Source organism: Bufo gargarizans, chromosome 2 (genome assembly GCF_014858855.1).
Source record: "Bufo gargarizans isolate SCDJY-AF-19 chromosome 2, ASM1485885v1, whole genome shotgun sequence".
NCBI classification, from domain to species: Eukaryota; Metazoa; Chordata; class Amphibia; order Anura; family Bufonidae; genus Bufo; species Bufo gargarizans.
This window is the reverse complement of record NC_058081.1, coordinates 707,043,145-707,070,938: the sequence shown is the minus strand read 5'-3', so window position 1 is coordinate 707,070,938 and position 27,794 is coordinate 707,043,145. Positions and strand designations below refer to the sequence as shown.

The 27,794-nt window shown below is 47.8% G+C and overlaps 1 protein-coding gene across 5 annotated transcripts in view; it reads left to right on the top strand.

The window, feature by feature from the left end:
- ARHGEF10L (Rho guanine nucleotide exchange factor 10 like) overlaps positions 1-25,160 on the top strand; it is a 111,767-nt gene extending 86,607 nt beyond the window's left edge. For all 5 annotated transcript variants that reach the window (XM_044282518.1, XM_044282516.1, XM_044282520.1 and 2 more), the window contains 13 exons: positions 2,595-2,740; positions 2,847-3,025; positions 3,096-3,211; positions 7,041-7,174; positions 7,696-7,796; positions 11,060-11,181; positions 13,903-13,989; positions 15,077-15,291; positions 15,727-15,881; positions 18,228-18,370; positions 20,062-20,230; positions 21,312-21,434; positions 23,225-25,160. In XM_044282518.1, coding sequence (XP_044138453.1) covers positions 2,595-2,740; positions 2,847-3,025; positions 3,096-3,211; positions 7,041-7,174; positions 7,696-7,796; positions 11,060-11,181; positions 13,903-13,989; positions 15,077-15,291; positions 15,727-15,881; positions 18,228-18,370; positions 20,062-20,230; positions 21,312-21,434; positions 23,225-23,757 — 2,223 coding nt within the window. In that variant the 3' untranslated portion in view covers positions 23,758-25,160. The remainder of the gene's footprint in view (positions 1-2,594; positions 2,741-2,846; positions 3,026-3,095; positions 3,212-7,040; positions 7,175-7,695; positions 7,797-11,059; positions 11,182-13,902; positions 13,990-15,076; positions 15,292-15,726; positions 15,882-18,227; positions 18,371-20,061; positions 20,231-21,311; positions 21,435-23,224) is intronic.
- The last annotated feature ends 2,634 nt before the right edge of the window (positions 25,161-27,794 follow it).

Here is a 27,794-nt window from a genome sequence, read left to right as displayed (position 1 = left end):
CACGTTTCCGCTGGTATTGTTATTTCTACTTCTCTATCCCAGCTCAATAACTCTGTGTTTTTTTTTGTTTTTTTCACCCAATATCATGTAAAAAGGCCTCAACTTTTGCTTACTAGTCTCGTAGTGAGGTTTAGACCATAATTCAGATGTATGCTGTCACCTGGTATGGGTTCTTATGGTCCAATAAACGCCTAATCTGTCTGTCCTTCGCTTACTGAACTCCGTTTGTTGCAGGGTGTTAAATGGTTTCAGGCGGTTGTCTGATAGCAACTGAGATATATTGCTTATGCCCTTGTTCTTCCAGGTGGAGGGAGGTCTAGTTCAGTTAGGTGGATGGGTGTTACTTGTGCTAATGGAAAGTTTTCCGGAAATTGACGCTGGTACGGGGGACAGTAGCGAGGCAGTGTCTTTATGAATAGATTGGCTGAACGCAACGAACATCTCCTTAAGGAGTGTGCTGGAGGCCGGTTGTTCTGAGGTTGAAAAGTTATCCAGCAAAGTAGCATTACTGTCAGGCTCACCTGTTTGTTGTGTGGAGCTGTTGTGCAGTTGTGCAGCGGTGTGCATTTTAGGCCTCTCTTTTTCAGGGCTCTGAGTCGGTGAGAAAGATGGCGGCAAGCCCTCCAGGGAGGCCGCATGGTGCGCAGTCGTTCGGGGAGAACCTTTTGTCTGTCCGCTTCTGCTTCCCGGGGTTAAGTGGAGATGCAGGTGACTCTGTTCCCGACTTCGGAGAGCGGGATGGAGTGGAGGATTGAGAAAGTAGCGGGGAGCTTGCAGCTGCACTAGGCCCCGTCTCACCCTTGTCAAGGTCTCTGTCGATATACAGGTCTAATTTTTCCTGTTTTTGGTGTTGTCTCTTCTCCCGGGACATCATAGGGACTTCTTGAAGAGGATATACTGTTGATAATAAAGAGGAGATAGCAGTAAAATGCTTAAAGGATAACATATTTTTAATTGGATAATTGGATGTTGAATGAGGCATTGGTGTACATTTTGGCCAAAGCGTAATAAGCCACTCACCACGTCAAGGTCGCCTTCATGAGTGGTCCCTCACACTAGTTCCTACCTGTTATGGGCCATGACAGCCACACAAAGTCCAGGGAGCGCAGGTACAGCATGCACGCCAGGCACACTCTGCTTTTAACCCCGTCCGCTGCCATACCAGCTTCCATCGGATCCAGGGATGCAAGTACCAACATGCATGCTGAGCCCACTATATACTTCTCCTGGAGCCAAATGGCTACTGGTAGGTGCTATAAAAGCAGACTCGGTTTTATACTGACTTTAAAACCAGCCTCCAGGGCAGACTAACTGGTCAGGTGTGCATGACTGCATGGAGATCGCCACGCCTCCAATATATACTACAATGAAAAAATGTGGGGGGTTCAGTCAGCACAACCCTGTATGCAGGTGCACATTGCTATGGCGAAATACACATACAAACGCAAAAACACAAATGCAATGGCACTCTGCAACCAGCACTCTGCCCTGCCTCTAGTGGGCTCAGCATGCATGTTGGTACTTGCATCCCTGGATCCGATGAAAGCTGTTATGGCACCAGACGGGGTTAAAAGCAGAGTGTGCCTGGCGTGCATGCTGTACCTGCGCTCCCTGGACTTTGTGTGGCTGTCATGGCCCATAACAGGTAGGAACTAGTGTTAGGGACCACTCATAGAGGCGACCTTGACGTGGTGAGTGGCTTATTACGCTTTGGCCAAAATGTACACTAATGCATCATTCAACATCCAGCATAGAGGCAGGGCAGAGTGCTGGTTGCAGAGTGCGATTGCATTTGTGTTTTTGCGTTTGTATGTGTATTTCACCATAGCAATGTGCACCTGCATACAGGGTTGTGCTGACTGAACCCCCCACATATTTTTTTTTATTTGCTAGTTTATTAGAGCTAGGCATGTATACCTGAGTTAGTCTGTCAATGGTTGTCAAAAGGTCTGTAATTACCTTATAATAACAGCTTTCATTATTGTAGCCTGTCCCTTTTCACTGCTCCCTTAAGACTGTTGCTAGGGCTTGTCTGTCTTCCTTTTAGTATAAACAGAAGACGGAGGGGCGGTCCTTCACACTGCATGCCTGCATTAGGCTTCAGAGTGAGGAGGCGTGTCTCTCAGTAATCCAATCTGGTTGGCTGGCAGGGAGCTGCTGGCTACAGCAAGTGTGTATGTGACCTGAGGGAAAGCAGTTTTGGCCTCAGAGAACTGGCAGAGGAGCCATCTTGAGAAGGTCATCATATTGTAAATGTTTAAACAGCTATAACTAAGGGATAAACTCAAGGTAAACAGCGCTATGTGAAGAAACTAAAGACCAGCTTTAGGCATAATGCTGCTGCAGCAGTAACATATGCTAAAATAGTTGAAAATATGACAGTTACCCTTTAAATCAGTTGCTGTGTGCCAGAGCTAACAACTCAGACTGCCATTCAGCTCTGCTGCCAGACCACGCCCCGTGAACTTTTAATCTCAGTGGCCTTCATAAATATGATTTCTCTAGGACTCCTATTCCCAGGGGGATTTTAATTTTACTTTGTGGCGTCCTTTCCTCTGTGCTGCTGTGGACTCAGGTGACTGTTTGTCTTGCAGAGTCTGAGCTCAGATCAGCACCAGCTCCTCCTGTGTGAGACTCTCACTGAGATGGTGTACGGGGAGAAGGGGCAGCTGCTTAAATCCAAGGAGCGCAAGCTATTCCTGCTCAATGACGTCCTAGTGTGCGCCAACATCAACTTCAAGTGAGTGTGTCCGGGGGCCTGGCTGGAATTGGGGGCCCGATTTGTGTCGGGTGCCATATTAGGGTCCAAATCATTCCTAATGTCTCAGGGCCTTTCTCTCTACCAGGGGACAGCCGGATATTGGGAACCTTGTTCCTCTCGGGCCTCGCTATGTGCTAAAGTGGAACACGCCGTTAACCCAGCTCCAAGTGGCTGAATTTGGACAGGAAGGAAATGCATATGAAAAAGAAGCCACCGGGGGGCAGCAGTCCGTCAGCAAGAAACAGTCGCCCTCTGCAGGACAAAGTGAGTTCTGTGAATCTGAGGGGAGCCTGTGTATGACAAGGCAAGGTTGTAATCATGTTCCCCCTCCTAGATAAAGTGTCTCTGGGCTCCCCGCGCCTCTACCAGGAACTGCAGGACATTAAGAAAGACCTGGACGTGGTGGAGCACATCACGCAGCTCATCAGCACCCTGCACGGCTCCTATCAGGTGAGACCGGGACCAGAACAACGGTGGTATTGGGGGCATACTGAAACGTGCGGTGCTTTACCCCACTCAGTCTATTCCCCTCTCATCTGCTCTTAAAGGGGGGTTCTCATCTTATAAAGTGATGGCGTGTAGCCAGGAGATCTCATCACTTTGTGTTTGGCGGATGACCGATCTCTGGAACCCCAACCGATCCCGAGAACAAAGAGAACACAACACTGATTAAGACCTCCTACACTGCACAATGGTGCTCCAGACCAGTCCGCTACACAGGGAACTGCAGCACAGTCTCAAGTGAATAATACCACTTGAATTACAGCAGTTATATTCTGTACATAGGAGCAGTATTATAGTAGTTATATTCTTGTACATAGGAGCAGTATTACTGTATAGTAGTTATATTCTTGTACATAGGAGCAGTATTATAGTAGTTATATCCTTGTACATAGGAGCAGTATTATAGTAGTTATAGTCTTGTACATAGGAGCAGTATTATAGTAGTTATATTCTTGTACATAGGAGGCAGTATTATAGTAGTTATATTCTTGTACATAGGAGCAGTATTACTGTATAGTAGTTATATTCTTGTACATAGGAGCAGTATTATAGTAGTTATATCCTTGTACATAGGAGCAGTATTATAGTAGTTATAGTCTTGTACATAGGAGCAGTATTATAGTAGTTATATTCTTGTACATAGGAGGCAGTATTATAGTAGTTATATTCTTGTACATAGGAGCAGTATTATAGTAGTTATAGTCTTGTACATAGGAGCAGTACTATAGTAGTTATATTCTTGTACATAGGAGCAGTATTATAGTAGTTATATTCTTGTACATAGGAGCAGTATTATAGTAGTTATATTCTTGTACATAGGAGCAGTATTATAGTAGTTATATTCTTGTACATAGGAGCAGTACTATAGTAGTTATATCCTTGTACATAGGAGGCAGTATTATAGTAGTTATATCCTTGTACATAGGAGGCAGTATTATAGTAGTTATATCCTTGTACATAGGAGCAGTATTATAGTAGTTATATTCTTGTACATAGGAGGCAGTACTATAGTAGTTATATTCTTGTACATAGGAGCAGTATTATAGTAGTTATATTCTTGTACATAGGAGCAGTATTATAGTAGTTATATTCTTGTACATAGGAGGCAGTATTATAGTAGTTAAATTCTTGTACATAGGAGCAGTATTATAGTAGTTATACTCTTGTACATAGGAGGCAGTATTATAGTAGTTATATTCTTGTACATAGGAGGCAGTATTCTAGTAGTTATATTCTTGTACATAGAAGTATTATAGTAGTTATATTCTTGTACATAGGAGGCAGTATTCTAGTAGTTATATTCTTGTACATAGGAGTAGTATTCTAGTAGTTATATTCTTGTACATAGGAGCAGTATTATAGTAGTTATATTCTTGTACATAGGGGCAGTATTATAGTAGTTATATTCTTGTACATGGGAGCAGTATTATAGTAGTTATATTCTTGTACGTAGGAGCAGTATTATAGTAGTTATATTCTTGTACGTAGGAGCAGTATTATAGTAGTTATATTCTTGTACAGAGGAGGCAGTATTATAGTAGTTATATTCTTGTACAGAGGAGGCAGTATTATAGTAGTTATATTCTTGTACAGAGGAGCAGTATTATAGTAGTTATGTATATGTAGGTACTGCGCGACTTGTACTCCCTATTGCTTTCTCAATCAGAATGGCACCATGAAGATACGTAATGGTTATAGCAGGGACTTACAGTTTGGTTGTGATGTCTCAATCCCAGATGCTCCTCTGTGGGTGCTGTTCTCCTGCGTCTTTCCAACTTTCTTCTTTTCTTTTTTTTCCTTTTTTGTTTTTGGTGCCGTGCGGGATGAGGGAAGGTTTGGGGAGCTGGGCCCTAATAGTAACAACTATTTTTTAAAATGAGAATATTACTTGAGCTTGCCCCGGCCGGTGACACCGCTCGTGATTTAAAAGAAGCCGCTTGTTCGCGCTCGCTCGGAGCGCTGCGTGACGTCACGACAGTGGCTACGGTGGACCAGGAGGACCACCTCCTGGTCCACCGTAGCCACTGTCGTGACGTCACGCAGCGCTCCGAGCGAGCGCGAACAAGCGGCTTCTTTTAAATCACGAGCGGTGTCACCGGCCGGGGCAAGCTCAAGTAATATTCTCATTTTAAAAAATAGTTGTTACTATTAGGGCCCAGCTCCCCAAACCTTCCCTCATCCCGCACGGCACCAAAAACAAAAAAGGAAAAAAAGAAAAGAAGAAAGTTGGAAAGACGCAGGAGAACAGCACCCACAGAGGAGCATCTGGGATTGAGACATCACAACCAAACTGTAAGTCCCTGCTATAACCATTACGTATCTTCCTGGTGCCATTCTGATTGAGAAAGCAATAGGGAGTACAAGTCGCGCAGTACCTACATATACATTACTTACATCATTCACTTGATATCCAACGGTGGCGATACCGTTGCGGTAGCGCTGCGTCAGCCAAACTCAGTGCAAGCGCCGGTGTACTACTATAGTATTATAGTAGTTATATTGTTGTACATAGGAGCAGTATTATAGTAGTTATATTCTTGTACATAGGAGCAGTATTATAGTATTTATATTCTTGTACATAGGAGGCAGTATTATAGTAGTTATATTCTTGTACATAGGAGGCAGTATTATAGTAGTTATATTCTTGTACATAGGAGCAGTATTATAGTAGTTATATTCTTGCACATCGGGAGCAGTATTATAGCAGTTATATTCTTTGTCAAATTTCTTTTTATTCGGAAAATAGACAATGAGGTAGCATCACATCAATGAGGCAATTATCCTGCCACGCAGGGCAGTACAATACTCATAGTCGACATTTACAATGAAATGTGGTACAAGCATAGGTATGAGGTATACATGAAGTCATAGCAACACTAGATAGACAAATGTATGGTGTTGAGTAGCTGCAGAGGCTTTTACGCTCCGCTCCCCATTAGAGAGTTGTCCAGTGCATACCACTTATCTATATCCTGCTTGGATAAGTAATATGTAAATATTCGATAGATAATTTGACATTGGTTAACAATAGCAGTTATATTCTTGTACATAGGAGCAGTATTATAGTAGTTATATTCTTGTACATAGGAGGCAGTATTATAGTAGTTATATTCTTGTACATAGGAGGCAGTATTATAGTAGTTATATTCTTGTACATAGGAGCAGTATTATAGTAGTTATATTCTTGTACGTAGGAGCAGTATTATAGTAGTTATATTCTTGTACATAGGAGCAGTATTATAGTAGTTATATTCTTGTACGTAGGAGCAGTATTATAGTAGTTATATTCTTGTACGTAGGAGCAGTATTATAGTAGTTATATTCTTGTACGTAGGAGCAGTATTATAGTAGTTATATTCTTGTACATAGGAGGCAGTATTATAGTAGTTATATTCTTGTATATAGGAGACAGTATTATAGTAGTTATATTCTTGTACATAGGAGGCAGTATTATAGTACATATATTCTTGTACATAGGAGGCGGTATTATAGTAGTTATATTCTTGCACATAGGAGGAGTATTATATTAGTCAGCTATAGTAGTTAGTAGTAGCTTTATTACTGAGAAACCACTGGCATTTGCTCTTTTTCTGGCACTGGGTGAAAAAGTCCAACGTATTCCCTAGATATAATGCTACTACCCTTCCACCCTTAGCTTGTGGTTGACATTGTATCCCTATAGCCAATGTTTTATGTCCCTGACCCCCTCACATAGGCAGATTCCCTATATTTTAGTGCTCTGCGTCTCACGGCGTCACCCTCTCCCCTCTTCTAGAATCTGAACATGACGGTGGCTCAGGATTGGTGTTTAGGTTTACAGAGACTCATCCGGCTGAAAGAAGAGGAGATTCAGTCGGCTAATAAATGTCATCTCCGTCTCCAGCTCCAAATGCCAAGAAAATCTGACAAGTGAGTCTGGGGCAAGTGATGGAGGCTACATGGGTTGCTGATGAGGAGGCTGATTTGGTTGGTTTACTAAGTGGGGCGATCACTTGTAGATCCACCTATAGGAGAGTAGGAGTACTGCAGGCCAATTATACTGCTAGCAGAAGCATATCAAATAATGAGGTCATTTAAAGGAGGCCTATACAATGTGACTATTTGGGGTTTTTCTTTGCTGCCAGTGTATTCAATGGTTGCAGTCTCACCTCCTAGTTTATCATTATTCCACTCGCCCATATGTACAACGTATCATCGTCTGAGGCACTAGGTGGCGCTGTCCACTCTTTATTCATGCTTCTTCCTTCTCCTGTATAGTAATGGCCGATACATTCCATTCTTCACTCTTTTTGCTTTTATTCAATGTATTTTTCTTACAGTGCAGAGACCATAGTGAAACTTCTCATCCCAACATTTCATCTCAAGGCTTCGTATATATCTTATGGTTGATGCCGTCTGATCCTTCTTCATTTTTCTCCTCTCCCCTTAAGGTCTGGCCGTCCAATGAGTATCATGGCGCTTTTTCTCACCCCGAATCCCTTGAGCAAGATTTCCTGGGTGAACCGATTGCACTTGGCCAAAATCGCTCTCAGTAAGTGGAGACTGCAGAATACTGACTACCATGCAGATGGAGGAGCTGTCTGTCACCTCTCCTGACATGTCTCTTTGTGTAATTATGTGTATTCCAATTCTGTAGCATCTGTTCTTAGAGCTCTGCAGTGTGCTGTTCCTCTGTTATTCCTCCTAGAAACCGATTAATACATTAACAGCTGGTTGTTACTATTCTCCTTGTCAAAGGGGTGTGCCGTGCCCCTACACAGTCAGCACTGATTGGACTCTGCCAGGCAGAATAGTGACAAACCCCCAAATGGTAACAACCAGTTGTCAAATTATTCCTAAGTTTCCAGGAGGAATAACAGAGAAATAAAAGCTACAACTAGCCGTGTACCTCACATAGATCCAGAGATCTCTCCATTCATTGCTCCAATTGCTCTGTCCTAGTTCTTTCCCTATCAAAGCTCAGGATGTGTGTCCATTCTGCTTCAGCTCTCTCCCTATCACAGCTCAGGATGTGTGTTCTTTCTGCTGCAGCTCACTCCCTATCCCAGCACAGGGGTTGTGTCCTTTCTGCTGCAGCGCTCTCCCTATCCCAGCACAGGGGTTGCGTCCTTTCTGCTGCAGCTCTCTCCCTATCCCAGCACAGGGGTTGTGTCCTTTCTGCTGCAGCGCTCTCCCTATCCCAGCACAGGGGTTGCGTCCTTTCTGCTGCAGCTCTCTCCCTATCCCAGCACAGGGGTTGTGTCCTGTCTGCTGCAACTCTCTCCCTATCCCAGCACAGGGGTTGTGTCCTGTCTGCTGCAGCTCTCTCCCTATCCCAGCACAGGGGTTGTGTCCTTTCTGCTGCAGCTCTCTCCTTATCCCAGCACAGGGGTTGTGTCCATTCTGCTGCAGCTCTCTCCCTATCACAGCTCAGGATGTGTGTTCTTTCTGCTGCAGCTCACTCCCTATCCCAGCACAGGGGTTGTGTTCTTTCTGCTGCAGCTCTCTCCCTATCCCAGCACGGGGGTTGTGTCCCTTCTGCTGCAGCTCTCTCCCTATCCCAGCACAGGGGTTGTGTCCTGTCTGCTGCAGCTCTCTCTCTATCCCAGCACAGGGGTTGTGTCCTTTCTGCTGCAGCTCTCTCCCTATCCCAGCACAGGGGTTGTGTCCTTTCTGCTGCAGCTCTCTCCCTAGGGGTTGTGTCCTGTCTGCTGCAGCTCTCTCCCTATCCCAGCACTGGGGTTGTGTCCTGTCTGCTGCAGCTCTCTCCCTATCCCAGCACAGGGGTTGAGAGAGGGGGGGTAGTGCTACTGAAAAGCTATGAGGGAAGCGCTGTCCAGTACTGAGCCCCTAGTATTGGCAGTACCAAAATTGGAGCCTGCTGCCTAACACAATGCTAGGTGACATTGTAATGGCGCTCCTCTACCTTTTAAAGGGGTTGCATCACGAAACATATTCAACGTTTTTCCAACCAGCGCCTGGATCTGAATACTTTTGTAATTGCATGTCATTAAATATGTAGTATAGCTAGTGAGCTATTCAATAAAATGTATCTGTATAGCGCCACCTGCTGTTTGCTCTTTCCCTTATATTTTTGTCCATCTCGCTGAGCTGGTCGAACGTGCTTAGCTTATAACTGTCACCACCCCTATGTTCTGTTAGAAGCTGTGGCAGTTATAGGGAGAGAGCTGCATCAGAAAGGACACACCCACTGAGCTGTGATAAGGGCAGGGCTGCTGCAGAAAGGACGCATCCACTGAGCTGTGATAGGGGCAGGACTGCTGCAGAAAGGACGCACCCACTGAGCTGTGATGGGGACAGAGCTGCAGCAGAAAGGACACCCCCCCTGAGCTTCCCAGATGAAAACAATGTAGCAGAGCAATGGGAATAATGAATGTGGAAATCTCTGGACCCATGTGAGGTACAGGGCCGGTTCTAGCTTTATTAGAAAGAGATTGTCATGTACTATATGATGTCCGATTTTTTTTTTTTTTTTTTTTTTTTTTTATACATCAGTCATGGCGTCACCCCTTTAAGAAACCAACCATTGTACGTGTTTTAGGGTTTTAGAGGCCTCTTGCTAAGGCATTCCTTGCTGCAATCTCTGTCGCTGGGGGCGGTTCAGGACATCTTCCGAGCAAGATCTCCCCTTTAAATAACTTGCCCCGAGGGCTCCTGGGAAAGTAATCATATATTTTTATTTTTTTCTCCTTCTTTATTTTGCCGTCATAATCACAAGTAGGTGGCTTGTTCTCTCTCTTCAAAAGACCCTTCAGAAAGGAGAGAGGAGTCGGAGGCTTCTCTTGAAAATTGCAGGGACAAAGAGGTTTTCAACTGTGAAAGTATTTTAGCGTTTAGCCAGCGTGCACATCCACAATAACGAGCGGCCTATAGAGAAACGCGTCAGCGTTCTGAATGGGGCCTCTCCTGCGCTCCTCGCTCCCCTGCCTCATCAGGGCTTTTTAGAAGAATTCGGCCCCGTACGTCTCATCGTTATCTTCTCCTTGGCTTCTGCAGCCGCCGCTGAGAAGCGAAATGGCAGGAAATTTGTTTTAAATCATCCTGGAAAACGCACTTCTTTAATGCCCCCGATGTCTCAGCGTCAGATGATTGCGTTTCATGGTCTAAACGCCGTTTTTTTTTTTTTTTATCTTCAAAGCCTGAGGGAAGAGAAGTGTAACTCGTTAAAAAGACCATTCAGCTCTAATGGGAAGAAATTACTTTTTTTCTGCTTGATTGGTAACTGCACATAGAGGCACCCACCTCCGTTCAGGCGCTCAGCGGGTTAATTGCGCCTACGTCGCCATTCCTCCGCTCTTCCCTCTACCTGAACAGTTTATTTTTACTTATTTTCTTACTTTACTTTTCTTATTTTACTTCTTACATCTTTTGGATGGTTTCCGTCAGTCCGGATTTGCATTTTGCAATTATTTTTTTCTTTTAATGATAAATGACGCGACAAAGCAGTTCATTACCAAACGCCCCCGAATTTTTCCCCTGGAGATGGAGGAATCACATGATGCTTCTGCTGAGCCTGATGTACACGGTCAGGACTTCTCTGCGCAGGCGTCATAGTATGCAAAGGCCTCTTAAGCAGGTCAACTGCAGAGCACGTCGCAGCCACCAGGTCCTAACCTTAGTGACAGCTGTCATTGGCTGACAAGTTCTCCCGTAAACGCAGCGCAAAAGAAAAGGCAGATGAGAAATGCGTAGTTGTCATGTGACGACCATATTGGTTAGGGTTGGTCACAGCAGGGTGTAATATGCACATAATTTTATATTCCCCTCTAATTGATTCTTCTTACCTGTTCCCAGGAGAGGAAAACCTTCCTGGTTGGCTGTGTCCCGAGGAGGAGAAAAAAATGAAAATTCCATTCTGGTCTCCAACTATGGTTTGTCGCCTCCCTGCCTTCTCCACAAAAGCCTCCGACTTACAGGTGAGTTACAGGTGCAGACTGCAGCCTGAATGTCACAGTTCCTATGGTCTTGTATGACAGCATGTCACCCCTTGTCTCCCCAGGCCATTCCTCATCTATCTTGACGGACCGTTCTTCCTCCGTCTCGATGGGCTATTCGCCCGCTTTCTTTCCAGGCTATTCGCCCGCTTTCTTTCCAGGCTATTCGCCCGCTTTCTTTCTGGGCTATTCGCCCGCTTTCTTTCCAGGCCATTCGCCCGCTTTCTTTCCAGGCCATTCGCCCGCTTTCTTTCCAGGCCATTCGCCCGCTTTCTTTCCAGGCCATTCGCCCGCTTTCTTTCCAGGCCATTCGCCCGCTTTCTTTCCAGGCCATTCGCCCGCTTTCTTTCCAGGCCATTCGCCCGCTTTCTTTCCAGGCCATTCGCCGTCCGCTTTCTTTCCAGGCCATTCGCCGTCCGCTTTCTTTCCAGGCCATTAGCCCGCCCGCTTTCTTTCCAGGCCATTAGCCCGCCCGCTTTCTTTCCAGGCCATTAGCCCGCCCGCTTTCTTTCCAGGCCATTAGCCCGCCCTGTCTGCTGTCCAGGCCATTCGCCCGCCCTGTCTGCTGTCCAGGCCATTCGCCCGCCCTGTCTGCTGTCCAGGCCATTCGCCCGCCCTGTCTGCTGTCCAGGCCATTCGCCCGCCCTGTCTGCTGTCCAGGCCATTCGCAGCAGGTCTTAGTCACAGTCTTCAAGTTTTTCGAAAATAATAAACAAACAGGGAGACTATTTCCATTCATTACATTAGTCTATTCTATGGAGAATTGGGGTACAGACAAGACATGCCCCGCTTTAGTACAGTCAGACGGCGGTGACATTGACTGAGAATTGATTTTGACTTCCATCACGCTTCAGGATTTCCAGGTTCACATCCTGACAAGGTTAAATCTGTCTCTCATTTTCTTAAGAGGGGTAAAATTAATGCAAATTGTAATTACTCGACAGCGGCCAATCTGATGTAATGTGCAGTAAATGAGATGGAAGAAGATGAATAAATGTCTGGAAGCAGCCTGAGGATCTAGTCTGGTGTAATAGCCAGTGGGGGCTGGAGATTCAGGCAGGATAGTAGTATTATATTCCCCACCTACTCCACTTAACATTGAAATTCAGCTTATCTGGTGCCTCCTGCCTCATTCTGTGTCTCTAGATATGTTCTTGTGCTTCCTGCTTTTGTCCTTGGGCCTGCTTATTTTTGCCCTTGCACCTGCTGCATCTCCCCCTGTGCCTCCTGCATCTCCCCCTGTGCCTCCTGCATCTCCCCCTGTGCCTCTTGCATCCTGTATTTGTCCTTGTTGCGCCCCCCGCTTTTGTCCTTGTTGCGCCCCCCACGCTTTTGTCCTTGTTGCCCCCCCCTTTTGTCCTTGTTGTGCGCCCCCCCCGCTTTTGTCCTTGTTGTGCGCCCCCCCGCTTTTGTCCTTGTTGCGCCCCCCGCTTTTGTCCTTGTTGCGCCCCCCCCGCTTTTGTCCTTGTTGCGCCCCCCCGCTTTTGTCCTTGTTGCGCCCCCCCGCTTTTGTCCTTGTTGCGCCCCCCCCGCTTTTGTCCTTGTTGCGCCCCCCCCCGCTTTTGTCCTTGTTGCGCGCCCCCCCCGCTTTTGTCCTTGTTGCGCCCCCCCCCCGCTTTTGTCCTTGTTGCGCCCCCCCCGCTTTTGTCCTTGTTGCGCCCCCCCCGCTTTTGTCCTTGTTGCGCCCCCCCCCGCTTTTGTCCTTGTTGCGCTGCCCCCCCGCTTTTGTCCTTGCGCTTTCAGCTTTTGCCATTGCATGAGGGCAAAACCACAAAGTGCATTTGCCTTTGAACCTCCTGCTTTTTGCCCTTGTGCTTCCAGCTTTTGCCCTTCTCTCCCAGTGTATCACTCCAATCATCTCTGTAAGCTCTGGAGTGCAGCCGGTTTCAGACAGCTTTCTGCAGGACATGGCTTCATTATTATGTCAGTCCTGTATTAGCTCTTATGGCTGCAGTAATAGTATTACCCTGTTGGATTCTGCCCTGTGTCCCGACCATTGAGTCCACTCTGTGGGTGCAGTAACATCCAGATTAGTTGAGGTCCAATATGTCCTTTTATAGAAAGCTCTTGATGAAGACTGCTGGCTGAACTGTGGAGATGGTTCCCTCCGCCGCCCCCTCTCCAGTAACAGCTGGGATGTGACAGGTCATTTGGAGATGTTCCGATGCCGGGCAGCCCAGCGCAGGTCCGCTGGGAGCGCCAGGCTCGCTGCCCCTGTCCGCACATCACACTTGTTTATGCTAATTAAAACAAATGTGACTTCTCATCCCGACCGTCGTTACCTCCACATCCCCAGCGACAAGCAGAGACCTTTCATGCAGTCAAATAAGGATGCCTGGAAACGTTAAACTTTTTTTCTTCTTGCTGCCCAGAAGCAATGACTGAGAAGGACGCCAGCAGCTGCATGGCACAGTGACGGGCGCAAGCTGAAAACACGGCATTTCCCGTCACTTTGATCATTTATTTATAAGCTGGTAACATATTGTGCAGCTCAGAGGAGACCCAGCTGCTCGTGCCTCCATCTAGTCCGCTCCTGGCCGGCCAAATTCCCTCCCTGCGCTCCTGGTATTCGCTGTAATACCAGGCGCTCCTCTTATAATGCTCCAGCACTGTCATAGGCACTGACGTTTGTTAGTGGCCCTTTAAGATTGATATGACTTTATATCTTCTTATCTTTTCAGTTTTTTTATTTTATTTTTGCAGCTAGGTGGCGCTATTCACACTCCGGTACAGAACTCCCTTCTGGGCTTGTCCTCTGTCAGCACCTCGCTGCCTCAGGGATACTTATGGGTAAGTCTTCCTTGTCTTTTTTTATGAGATAACCTTATGATGTGTGAACCTTCATGATGCATCTCCATGAAATCCATGCCATTAAAGGGGTTGTCCCATCTGGGACATTGATGGCACCTGCGTCCAGAACGGGGCACACCATGCATGCGCAGCTTGCTTTCCATTCACTGCTATGGGACTTCCAAAAATAGTCGAGCTAGCACTTGGCTATTTTGAGAATTCCCATAGTGGTGAACAGAGGCTGTGATTGCGCATGCGCGGTGAACTTTCCTTCACTTCAAGGGCCCCATTCTACAGGTGGGACCCACACGTCTCTGACATTGATTGCGTATCCTAGTGATGTACCATTAATGTCCCAGATAGGAATACCCCTTTAATTATCATGACTTCTTCTCCAGTCACTTCAAGAGCTGAATTCACAATTCTGACCCATCTTGTGCTGAGATACAACCCCTAAGAAATAATCCATCAGTACAACCTTTTATCACTGGATAAAGGTATAGTGGGCCAATGCAGGGGTAGTATGGCATGGTGCCCATCCAGATGATACTGTGACATTGAGCCCTCGGACCTCTGAAGCAGCTCTCTGACTGAGCAGGGTTCTGTAGAGAAGAACCACCACCAGTGATGGTCAACCGCTGGGACCCCCACGATCATGAGGACATATGGTTGTATGGTTCCATTCAACTGTATGGGACTGGTAGAGCGGCATTGGACATGCGTAATGAGCACTCCATTTGAATAGGGGATCCTGGGACTCTTGTGACCAGTGGGGGTCCCAGTGGTCGGACCCCTTTGATCTAACCACAGTATTGTTTGTGGGAACCCCCCCCCCCCCCCAATGCTATCGCACACATAAAAATACAAACCTACAACAACATAAATTAGCAACGCACCACAGCATGTCCTGTACAGAGACTGAACAGCAGGGGGCAGCAGAGAGATGAGACCAGGGTAAACTGGAAACCAGCAGAATTGTGAATGCAGCTCTGCATGTGACTGGATCATTGCCAGGTAAGTACAGCAAAGTACTATATTTAGATTTAACCCGTATGATAACGTCACAAAGTCTTGTCTCTGCTTCCAGGTTGGCGGGGGTCAGGAGGAAGGTGCTGGTCAGATCCAGATCTTCTCCTTGAACCATACCTCTCCACGGATGCTGAAGGCCTTCCCGCTGCCGTCTCGCGTGCTGTGTGTGGAGAACGTGTGCGGTAAAGTAAATGATGAGGGCTGCGAGAATGAGGAGGACTACGTGTCTGCTCCGGTGCAGCCGGCCGTGTGTGTGGGGCTCCAGGATGGCAGGTGAGGGGACGCTGAGAGGTGTGATGTGGGGTGCAACACCCTCCAACCTCAGGGCCTCATTCTCGCATCATTCCAGCAGGGCATATGGTGACGTAGGGGTTATTTGATTGCTGGTAATCCCACTAACCCCTCCATGCAAATGATGTAAATGTAGCATAGCACAATGTTGGCACGCTACATAGGACATTTTGGGTTTATGGGATAATGCACCAAGAGGAGCACTCGGCAGCAGAACGAGTGTGACCGGCTGATCCGGTGGAGCTGTACTTGCAGCCTCCTGACACCATTATCTTGTCTCATGGTATATAATGAAGATGCACCTATGACTTATAGATGAGCAGCTTTGCAGCACCTGACGTTGGCGCACTTACCAGCAGCTATTATTGGGGTTGTCACACTTCCGGCATTAACTTTTTGATTGCCTTTTCTCTGCAGTATAATGGTGTACAGCAGCGTGGACACCGGCTCCACCTGTCTGATGGCGCTAAGGAGTCCTGACCTGCAGCCCGTTCTCTGTCTCCGTCTTAGCCCCAGTCACCTGTGTGCAGGACTGCAAGATGGCACTTTAGCACTGTACCCCCAAAACCAAGGTAAGATATCGGCACTCTCTATTCTAACACTTATGCAATGAGCAGGACTGTGGTACAGTTAGGCGGACACCAATTATGCAGTGGGTCGGGATATGGGTATAACAGTCTATGGTTTTTGTTTGTGACGCCAATTGCAGCGTGCGCAGGGTACTGTCACAGGGCCCTTTAAGGTGTTGTAACTCACGTACCAGGTTAGGAATGTCAGGGTGGTGTAATGTCTCTGTGTGGTAATAGTAATGTCAGCTGTGTCTCCTACCTGGGTACGGCTGGACTCCTGGATCCTGGCTCACTTGCAATAAATGAGTGTGTTGCTAGTAGGAGTAATTGAGGAACTTGGTAGCAATTAATGAGGTCCAAACTTGGAATATAATTCAACTTGTCTTTACTGGATGCAGCATTAATCCACACGAGATACAGCAATAGTCTCTGGTCCCAGCAGGTATTGGCAATGTGTGGCAGGAGTCTGTCTTCTGCTTCTATCATGTGCCTGGAGCCAGTAGTGTATCTTGGTTTTGTGCTGCCCTAGGCGAGACTAAACTCGGGCACCCCCCTAATATAAATTTGACCCACTTCTTCTCCCCCCTCTAACCACTCAACGGGTCCCAACCCTCTTACCCCATAAAACAACTAAGTAATAGATTTTTTGTGAATTACTGTAATTTAAGTACTTACAGTTTTTGAAGACAGCAGGCTCAGGGATCAGTGCATTGGTGGCCGGGGCCTGGCCTCAGTGTTCACGGTGACCGTGTGCAGGATCCGTTCTGCACTTGGACGGCAACGCACAGATGCAAAAGGCAGGGGAGGTCGGGAGGAAGTCAGGAGGAGGAGGAAGTAAGTCTTTCAACTCCTTCACTATGCGGTGCCGGCGATACCGCTCGCATAGTGAAGGATCGGACAAGGAGCAAAAAAAATATTTAGCATATTGTGTAACTATCACTAAGCAAACAAGGCATTTTGCCGCCCCATTGGCAAGTGCCGCCCTAGGCAAATGCCTTGTTTGCCTTGTGATAGATACACCCCTGCCTGGAGCTCTCTTGCAGGATAAGTCGTCTGCTTGTGGCTCTGTAATGTGGCAGGAATCTATATCTTCTGCTGTGTATGGGACTGACTAGCTGAGGAGGAATTTGGCTTCTCCTGGCCTCTGGATGGTACTCACATTTAGCTCACAGGGGATGGTTCTTCCTGGAGTTCTGGAGGTGGCTGCTTGCTTGTCACCAGCTGAGGCTGAAAGGCTCAGACTGGGAATGATGATCTTTTTGTCTCTGCCGAGATCCCTAGAACTGGGAGCTCCAACCAGCACAGCCTACCCCTAGCTGGGGTGGCTGACACACTAACTCTAACTTTCTTTCCTCCCCATGAGGCAGGATGTGGGAACATTCCACACCTCCTCAAAGAGGGGGGAGCTAAACTGGAATGTACTATTCCAGTCTAGATATGCTAAACTGTTACTAAGGCCCTGCTGACGCATTGCTGACACCTGCTGGTGAACATGAAAATTACAGCAAATACATTTAAACAAGGCTTAGATTGCACATTTGTGAGAATGTGATGTTAAATTACACAGGATGACAATGCAGATGCACTTAACAGGTTGTAGTGGGGTAAAAGAGTTTTGTAACCTAACTCTGGGATGTTACACATACGCCCATGCGATCTACCAATAAAAGGTCTAAATAACGGTGAAATTACTGTGGGGTCCCCAGTGCAATGACACACTGAATTGGGGTACAGAAAATTGACACTCTAACACTTGGGGTACAAGGTAATGATGCAGTGATATTTCCTGTATAGGACAATGACACGCTGACACTTGGGGTATAGGACAATGACACGCTGACACTTGGGGTATAGGACAATGACACGCTGACACTTGGGGTACAGGATAATGACTCGCTGACACTTGGGGTACAGGATAATGACTCGCTGACACTTGGGGTACAGGATAATGACAAGCTGACACTTGGGGTACAGGATAATGACAAGCTGATACTTGGGGTACAGGATAATGACAAGCTGACACTTGGGGTACAGAATAATGACACGCTGACACTTGGGGTACAGGATAATGACATGCTGAGACTGGGGGTACAGGATAATGACACACTGACACTTGGGGTACAGGATTATGACAAGCTGACACTTGGGGTACAGGATAATGACAAGCTGACACTTGGGGTACAGGATAATGACAAGCTGACACTTGGGGTACAGGATAATGACAAGCTGACACTTGGGGTACAGGATAATGACAAGCTGACACTTGGGGTACAGGATAATGACAAGCTGACACTCTGGGTACAGGATAATGGCACGCTGACCTGTAATGAGCTCTTCCCTCTTCATCAGGTGGTCTTTGGGACCCTGAAAACCCTTCCACTGTGCGTGTTGGTACCAGCCCGGTCCGGGCTTTGTTGGCCCTGGATGATTGCTTGTGGGCAAGCTGCCGGAACCGGGTGACTGTGTTGGAAACGGATCCTCTGAAAGCACAGGTAAGACGTAGCAGTCTCCACAGCGGCTGGCCATCGCGGTCAGTGAGATCACATGTCCTGAGGCCGCCATCAGTGAAGAAGGAGTTAAGGCTGTGTACGGTCGGTCCCCCTCCCGGGGCCCGCTGCTCAGCTGCCGTTTGCTCTATTATTTACTCCGTTCTACACTTCGCATATTTTAACGTCCAAACTAAGTTTGCATCTATTAAAGCTCATAACTCAGCTGCTGGCGTCTCCTGATGAATAATACATCGGCAGCGCAGCGTTATCGAAGGCACGCACACACTGACCGCCGCCGTAAAATATGCAGATGGCGCAGAGAATGGCGGGTAAAGGAAGATATGTAAATTGTCGCTTGCTTGGCCTATCTGTAATAAATGGCGCCCAGGGCGGTCCAGATAGCGGGGCCGGCGGAGCTCTGGAACATAGGGGGAATAGTAAGAAGAAGCACTGCAACTCCCAAGGCGAGACCCCCAACAGTGCGCTTCATGGAAGGCAACCCCGAATATTAGATCAGTTGTCTAAACTGGACAGCCCTTGAAACCACAGGGGGTTTAGTCTGGGTGATTATTCCAGAAGGGGGCGCCACTGGCTTAACAAGACTGGGTAACATAGGACGGAGGTAGTTTTTTACTGATATCTGATCCTCCACATCCCACAGGCTTGTCACCCAGCTTTCCCAGACTACCGCCTACTTCTGCTGCACTACACTCTCCTCTTAGGGTCCATTCACACGTCCGCAATTTCGATCCGCATTTTGCAGAACGGAATTGCGGACCCATTCATTTCTATGGGGCAGCACGATGTGCTGCCCGGATCCGGAATTGCGGAACCGCACTTCCGGGTCCGCAATTCCGATCCCCCAAAAAATAGAACATGTCCTATTCTTGTCCGCAATTTTTTTTTACGCTATAATACCAGCCCCCCCCCCCCCCGCCGTGCAAATAATCTGCGTGCGCCGACTTGAACATTTCCCCTTAAAATCAGTTGACTCCTACAGACGGCTGGTGATTTTCCTGCATTTTATCCGCACTCTGCAGAATAGCAGCAGCCGGCTGCACCCCCCACCATCCCGCTCCCCCATGCTCTTTTGGGAAATTGGTTATATCGCTAGCGTCATGCCTGGTAAGCGCACCAGGACTGGCGCTCTGCTCGATTGACTCTGGTCGTTGCATCCAGTGGTAATGACACGGTCACAGTTTACTGCAGGAACAATTGTAACCAGGATTTAATTATAACTATTGATTATCCCGGAGATGTGGGGGTGTAAATTAATTAGTCCTCGCCCGCAGTCTCTTCCTTGGTTCCTGATTCTGCCCCCCCCGGGATGAGGAACACGGGCGGTTAAATGATCTCGTCTCATGTGGAGCAGTGAGTAAGAGAACACCCCCCCCCCCCCCAGCTCTGGGGCAGGAGAGTGGGGACTGTCTTTATCATGATATCATCCATAGTCATGTTTTGGGGGGCCACGTTCATTTATTGGTTATATTTGGGGGGGGTGCATCTATTGCTAAATTGGTTTTACGGAAATGAAGCGTCATGATCATATAATGAGAAGTCTTGCAACTTTGCGGCCCAATTTTCTCATCATTTTCAAGATCTCTGCTTGCTGTCGTCTCAATATATGTTTTATTTGCAGGAGACTGGACCAGCCCTTTAAGTCTTTGGTCATTTTTCTTTTTCTCCCCCTGCAGAGTTTTGAGGCCATACAAGATGAGGGGGTGAGCGTTACCCACATGATCCGAGCTGGCGGGGGGGTGTGGATGGCGTTTTCCGAAGGTTCATCTATTCGCCTCTTCCACACGGAGACTCTGGAACTATTGCAAGAAATTAATATTTCCACCCGGACTCTGCTGCTGCCAGGTGAGGAGATGCTGGCCTCCATGAGGCTTCTGGGTTATGACGCTCCAGGTCGTTCCTTTATGACAAAAAAACAAAATCGGTTGTCACATTTTCGTCTCTGTTCGCACCAGAGCTGCATCCAAAAATCTGCGCTCAAAGATCAGACATGGCTTAGACCTGCCTGATGACCAGAAAGCAAGGTTGTTGCTGCAGCTCTGGATGTGACTAGATTATAAGGTTATCCAACCCCTATAATGCCCCCAAAATGCCCGGGCACCGCATACAGGTTATACTTACCCCACTCCCCGGCAACCAAGTCGCTCCTGATGCACTTCCTTGTGTGCGGATCAAAACTTCGGGGTCCACCGGCGATGCTAGGGAGGCGCGTCTACATCACGGCCTGCTATTGGCTGCTCTCCCCGTCGTGAATAATTTTATCCATACGACGGGGAGATGCAGAGGCGACCATGCAGGCGTCGGGAGCGATGCGGCTGCCGGTGAGCGGGATAAGTATAACCTGTATGAGGTGCCCGGGCATTTTTGGGGGCAATATAGGGGTTGGATGACCCCTTTAAGTGGCGTTTTCCTTTAAACTCATGAGCTGTCTGTGCAGGAAATGTTCAGTGCAGACCCCACCGCTCGCTGCTTGGAGGGTCTATGGTTATGGCTCCGGCGGCGGGGGGACACGACCCGTCAGCTCTATTTGTGATAGTTGGCCAGTATGGAGAGGGTCGGCTGTCAGGTTAATGATCCCATATTGCTTCACCACCCGGCACTCTCCTCCGGTGATGGTCCGAGGCCCCCGGTACTACCGTGCAGAAAGCAGATGCTTCCATAATGAGCAGGGTTGTCAGAGTTCGGATGAGCGGGCACAGTGGTGTCTGTCCTGGGGTGGACGACTGCCGGCCGTATGGAGAAGAAGCTAGCGATATATGGCACAGATTGCATGAAGCTCGTGGCCCCTGCCTCAGTGAACGGCGAGCTTAATCCGAGCTGACGCCCCCAACATGTTACTCACTGGTGCTGGGCGGGCGTCGTTTTGTCTGCTTTGGTATCTGTGAAGTCAGACAGTAACTAGAATCATTTGAACGTCTCCCCACAGGACAGAAGAATCCTCGGGTCACCAGCCTGCTGATATGCCAGGGGTTACTTTGGGTGGGCACTCACCTGGGCATTCTCATCACCCTACCCGTGCCAAAGCTGGAAGGAATCCCTAAAATCACAGGTAGGAATGATTGGCGGGTTTCCCTACTATATATCCGCTCCAATGTTGTGCTGTATACATTGCCCATAATGCACTGCTCTGTGACTCTCACCACCCATAATGCACTGGTCTGTGACTCTCACCACCCATAATGCACTGCTCTGTGACTCACCACCCCCATAATGCACTGCTCTGTGACTCTCACCACCCATAATGCACTGCTCTGTGACTCTCACCACCCATAATGCACTGCTCTGTGACTCTCACCACCCATAATGCACTGCTCTGTGACTCTCACCACCCATAATGCACTGGTCTGTGACTCTCACCACCCATAATGCACTGGTCTGTGACTCTCGCCACCCATAATGCACTGCTCTGTGACTCTCGCCACCCATAATGCACTGGTCTGTGACTCTCGCCACCCATAATGCACTGGTCTGTGACTCTCGCCACCCATAATGCACTGGTCTGTGACTCTCGCCACCCATAATGCACTGGTCTGTGACTCTCGCCACCCATAATGCACTGGTCTGTGACTCTCGCCACCCATAATGCACTGGTCTGTGACTCTCGCCACCCATAATGCACTGGTCTGTGACTCTCGCCACCCATAATGCACTGGTCTGTGACTCTCGCCACCCATAATGCACTGGTCTGTGACTCTCGCCACCCATAATGCACTGGTCTGTGACTCTCGCCACCCATAATGCACTGGTCTGTGACTCTCGCCACCCATAATGCACTGGTCTGTGACTCTCGCCACCCATAATGCACTGGTCTGTGACTCTCGCCACCCATAATGCACTGGTCTGTGACTCTCGCCACCCATAATGCACTGGTCTGTGACTCTCGCCACCCATAATGCACTGGTCTGTGACTCTCGCCACCCATAATGCACTGGTCTGTGACTCTCGCCACCCATAATGCACTGGTCTGTGACTCTCGCCACCCATAATGCACTGGTCTGTGACTCTCGCCACCCATAATGCACTGGTCTGTGACTCTCCACACCCATAATGCACTGGTCTGTCACTCTCCACACGCATAATGCACTGGTCTGTCACTCTCCACACCCATAATGCACTGGTCTGTCACTCTCCACACGCATAATGCACTGGTCTGTCACTCTCCACACCCATAATGCACTGGTCTGTCACTCTCCACACGCATAATGCACTGGTCTGTCACTCTCCACACGCATAATGCACTGGTCTGTGACTCTCCACACGCATAATGCACTGGTCTGTGACTCTCGCCACCCATAATGCACTGGTCTGTGACTCTCGCCACCCATAATGCACTGGTCTGTGACTCTCCCCACCCATAATGCACTGGTCTGTGACTCTCCCCACCCATAATGCACTGGTCTGTGACTCTCGCCAACCATAATGCACTGCTCTGTGACTCTCGCCAACCATAATGCACTGCTCTGTGACTCTCCCCACCCATAATGCACTGCTCTGTGACTCTCCCCACCCATAATGCACTGCTCTGTGACTCTCCACACCCATAATGCACTGCTCTGTGACTCTCCACACCCATAATGCACTGCTGTAGGAGGCACTACTAACACACTACTGTGTGGACCACTTATAAGGTACTCCCCAGGACCCACCTATAAAACCCACTCTGTAGATTCATAGTGCACTTTTATTACACTGGTGGGTTATTCAGTTGTGCAGACCCCTACACTGCACTACTGCATATACGATTCATGCTGAGAGTTGTACTACAATGCAACGCCCCTAGTCTAGATCCCACACAATCCACTGCTCTTACATCTTCTACTTTCTCTTCTTTTCCACTAGGGAAAGGGATGGTCTCTCTCAACGGACATTGCGGGCCGGTGCAGTTCCTCACCGTGGCCTGGAGCACCATGGCTCCCCAAGCCCTTAGGACAGAGCAGGGATCATCAGAAGATGTACGAGAAAGTGATGGGGCAACAGAAGCGAGAGACACTTCAGATGGTCAGTCCCAGGACCCCACTCCTGATAACCTCCCCCCGTCACGCCTGAAAGGGATCCTTCTCCAGTACCGGCTGCGCGGCACCTCTCACCTCCCCGGCCACCACCTCTCAGCCAGGGAAGGTTCCAGATCGGACAACGCTTCCCTAGAAACCACCGAGGAAGACGGCTCTATATACGAGATGACAGATGATCCCGACGTGTGGTTCAGAAGCCGACCTTGTGCCAAGGACACTAATCGTAAGGAGGTCACCTCAGTGGTGATTATATCAGGAGGACCCGGTTACCGGAACTTCAGTCCTTTCCACTCCAACGTCCAGGGCGGTGGTGAAACGGACAGCTCTCTGCTCATGTGGCAGCTGCCTCTCATCCTATAGCACAGGGCGGACAGGATCGTTACTGATGGGGGCATCAGCACCGAGCCCCCCCAAAATGCTGTTATCTGGGGTTTGCTCCCCTCTAATGTTTACACTCTTCTCCAGCTGCTCTGCAGGATCCCACCCGATGAGGACGAGCGCCACAGCTGGAAGAGCTGTCACAGTGAGAGGCAAGAAGAACGGGGTCTCCTTAGGGTGACATGTGGATCAGTCTAGTGGTGGTGGTCTGTAGATGTGAGAAGGTTCTGGTTCGTCGGTGGCACTGAACCTGATATTTATTGACTCTATATACAGTATAGTTATGTGGAATTATCATAGTCCCAGAACCTGGGGCTCGGATACACTCAGATGAACGTATCTAATGCTGGCTGCAAAAGGAAATGTAATAATGAACCCATCCGAGTGGTCAGGAACAAGGTGCACCCCCCCATCCTCATCACAGGTCAACGTATGCATAACGTATATGTCCGGAACCTGTGTAGTATAAGATCTATCCTCCAGCGCAGCGTATCCGACTAACATCACAGGATGATCCTTCCTGGCTGCCCCTATCAGCCTGTAGACCGCTATACGTGGCCACTTATAATTGGTACTCTTCTCCTCCACCTCTCCTGCTGCCGTAGAGTAGGAAGGTGCCTACAGTCGGCGGGATTTCTTAGCTCTCGGGCTGCCAGTGCCTTTACTACTGGTTCAGTGTCTGCCCCGTAGCGCGTAGCAATAGTGTTTACCGGTCTGATGTAGCAAAAATACATCAGACAATGCAGCTCTGCCAGCAGGGGGTGTTACCCTGAGTGCAGCTCTGGAGGTAACTGGAGTATACATGATGTAGCTAAAGATCAGCATCTAGGTGACGTAAAATATTGCAGCGTTTCATGCTTGCGGCCAGCGGAAGTGCCTTACAGTAAAAATAAAAATGGAGGAACTTGATGGGTAGTAAGTCCCAACTGGACCTTCATTGTAAACTGCTAGCAATTCATAACTTCTAGCAGGAATAATAAAGGAACGGCACAACATAGTCATAAGAATAGATGCTCCAAGTTCATTATTAAAGGGGAAATGCCAGTAGTTAATGAAATAGACATGTCAGGATTGGCGAGAGGTCCCCTCAGAGTAGTGAAGATTGGTACAAGGACAAGCTATGTATATAGGGAATCTGTGGATGACACGAGCAGGCTGTCAATGAAAGGGTTAGCCGTGAGGCGGCGACGGCGACATGTGACCCAGCGGGAGACTCGGCGAGAAAGAGAGACGCAATTAGCAGCTTGTCTGCAGATGTCATTGTACCGAGCAGCTGTTCTCCTATAATGTACATATGTGAGTGTAAATATACAGATTTCTAAGTGTACATGATGTATATATCATCAGCCCGAATAAACCGCCCGCCACCTACAAGGCTTACAATCCCTGGGTGTCCTGGTGCTTTGTACCCGTTATTGTGTCTTACGCCTTCTTCACACGAGCGTGACGGATTGGGTCCAGATGCGTTCAGGGTGCTTTCAGTGAAATTCGCACCATTTTGCAAGCAAGTTCAGTCCGTTTTGTCTGCAATTGCGTTCAGTTTTTTTCCGCACGGGTGCAATGCGTTTTGATGCATTTTTCACACACGTGATAAAAAAACATCTCCTAGCAATCATCAGTGAAAAACGCATTGCATCCGCACTTGCTTGCGGATGCGATGCGTTTTTCACTGAAGCCCCATTCACTTCTATGGGGCCGGGGCTGCGTGAATATAGAACATGCTGCGTTTTTCAAGCAAATCAGAACTGAGGCGTGAAAAGAAACGCTCATGTGCACAGACCTATTGAAATGAACGGGTCCAGATTCAGTGCGGGTGCAATGCGTTCACGTCACGCATTGCACCCACGCGGAAAACTCACTTGTGTTAAAGGGGCCTTTATAGTAATTTTATATCGCAGCATGTTGAGGCAGAGGTGCCATTCAGGAGCCTGGGAAAGCTGGAGCTGTAATGGCGGCCATAGTGGCTGATACCCAACTTTTCCAGAAACAGAAAAAAAATCAAAGCTGAAAAAAGGCAACCATCGTGAAGTCATGTCGGAGATAAAACTTCAGCTACCTGCTTCCCCCTCTAGAGTGTATGCTCTTCGGACAACTACTGGTACGCCCAGTCATATTTATAATTGTTCCCTGCTCCCTTAGTGGTAACTGCATTGTGCCCTCGGCCTAAGGCCTCATGCACACGGCCGTTGTTTGGGTCCGCATTCGAGCTGCCGTTTTGGCGGCTCTGATGCGGACCCATTCACTTCAATGGGGCCGCAAAAGATGCGGACAGCACTCTGCGTGCTGTCCGCATCCGTTGCCCCGTCCCGCGGCCCCGCAAAAAAAATATAACATGACCTATTCTTGTCCGCAAAACGGACAAGAATAGGCAGTTATATCAATGGCCGCCCGTTCCGTTCTGCAAATTGCGGCACGGTCGTGTGCATGTAGCCTAAGGATGCCAGCACTTCATCTACTTCTCCCCCCTCCACTTCGCAGCTATTGCTGAGACCTACAGCCCTGCTCAGAGTGGTGCTGGCATCTATCCCATTATATCACCCTCTGAGGATGATGGGAGTGATGATTTACAGGAATCAAACGGTTAAATAAAATACAGACGTGGACAAAATTGTTGGTACCCTTTGGTCAATGAAAGAAAAAGTCACAATGGTCACAGAAATAACTTTAATCTGACAAAAGTAATAATAAATTAAAATTCTATAAATGTTAACCAATGAAAGTCAGACATTGTTTTTCAACCATGCTTCAACAGAATTATGTAAAAAAATAAACTCATGAAACAGGCATGGACAAAAATGATGGTACCCCTAACTTAATATTTTGTTGCGCAACCTTTTGAGGCAATCACTGCAATCAAACGCTTCCTGTAACTGTCAATGAGACATCTGCACCTCTCAGCAGGTATTTTGGCCCACTCCTCATGAGCAAACTGCTCCAGTTGTGTCCGGTTTGAAGGGTGCCTTTTCCAGACTGCATGTTTCAGCTCCTTCCAAAGATGCTCAATAGGATTGAGGTCAGGGCTCATAGAAGGCCACTTTAGAATAGTCCAATTTTTTCCTCTTAGCCATTCTTGGGTGTTTTTAGCGGTGTGTTTTGGGTCATTGTCCTGTTGCAAGACCCATGACCTGCGACTGAGACCAAGCTTTCTGACACTGGCTAGTACATTTCTCTCTAGAATTCCTTGATAGTCTTGAGATTTCATTGTACCCTGCACAGATTCAAGACACCCTGTGCCAGACGCAGCAAAGCAGCCCCAGAACATAACAGAGCCTCCTCCATGTTTCACAGTAGGGACAGTGTTCTTTTCTTGATATGCTTCATTTTTTCGTCTGTGAACATACAGCTGATGTGCCTTGGCAAAAACTTCGATTTTTGTCTCATCTGTCCACAGGACATTCTCCCAGAAGCTTTGTGGCTTGTCAACATGTAGTTTGGCATATTCCAGTCTTGCTTTTTTATGATTCGTTTTCAACAATGGTGTCCTCCTTGGTCGTCTCCCATGTAGTCCACTTTGGCTCAAACAACGACGGATGGTGCGATCTGACACTGATGTTCCTTGAGCATGAAGTTCACCTTGAATCTCTTTAGAAGTCTTTCTAGGCTCTTTTGTTACCATTCGGATTATCCGTCTCTTAGATTTGTCATCAATTTTCCTCCTGCGGCCACGTCCAGGGAGGTTGGCTACAGTCCCATGGATCTTAAACTTATGAATAATATGTGCAACTGTACTCACAGGAACATCTAGTTGCTTGGAGATGGTCTTATAGCCTTTACCTTTAACATGCTTGTCTATAATTTTCTTTCTGATCTCTTGAGACAGCTCTTTCCTTTGCTTCCTCTGGTCCATGTCGAGTGTGGTACACACCATATCACCAAACAACACAGTGATTACCTGGAGCCATATATATAGGCCCAATGGCTGATTACAAGGTTGTAGACACCTGTGATGCTAATTAGTGGACACACCTTGAATTAACATGTCCCTTTGGTCACATTATGTTCTGTGTTTTCTAGGGGTA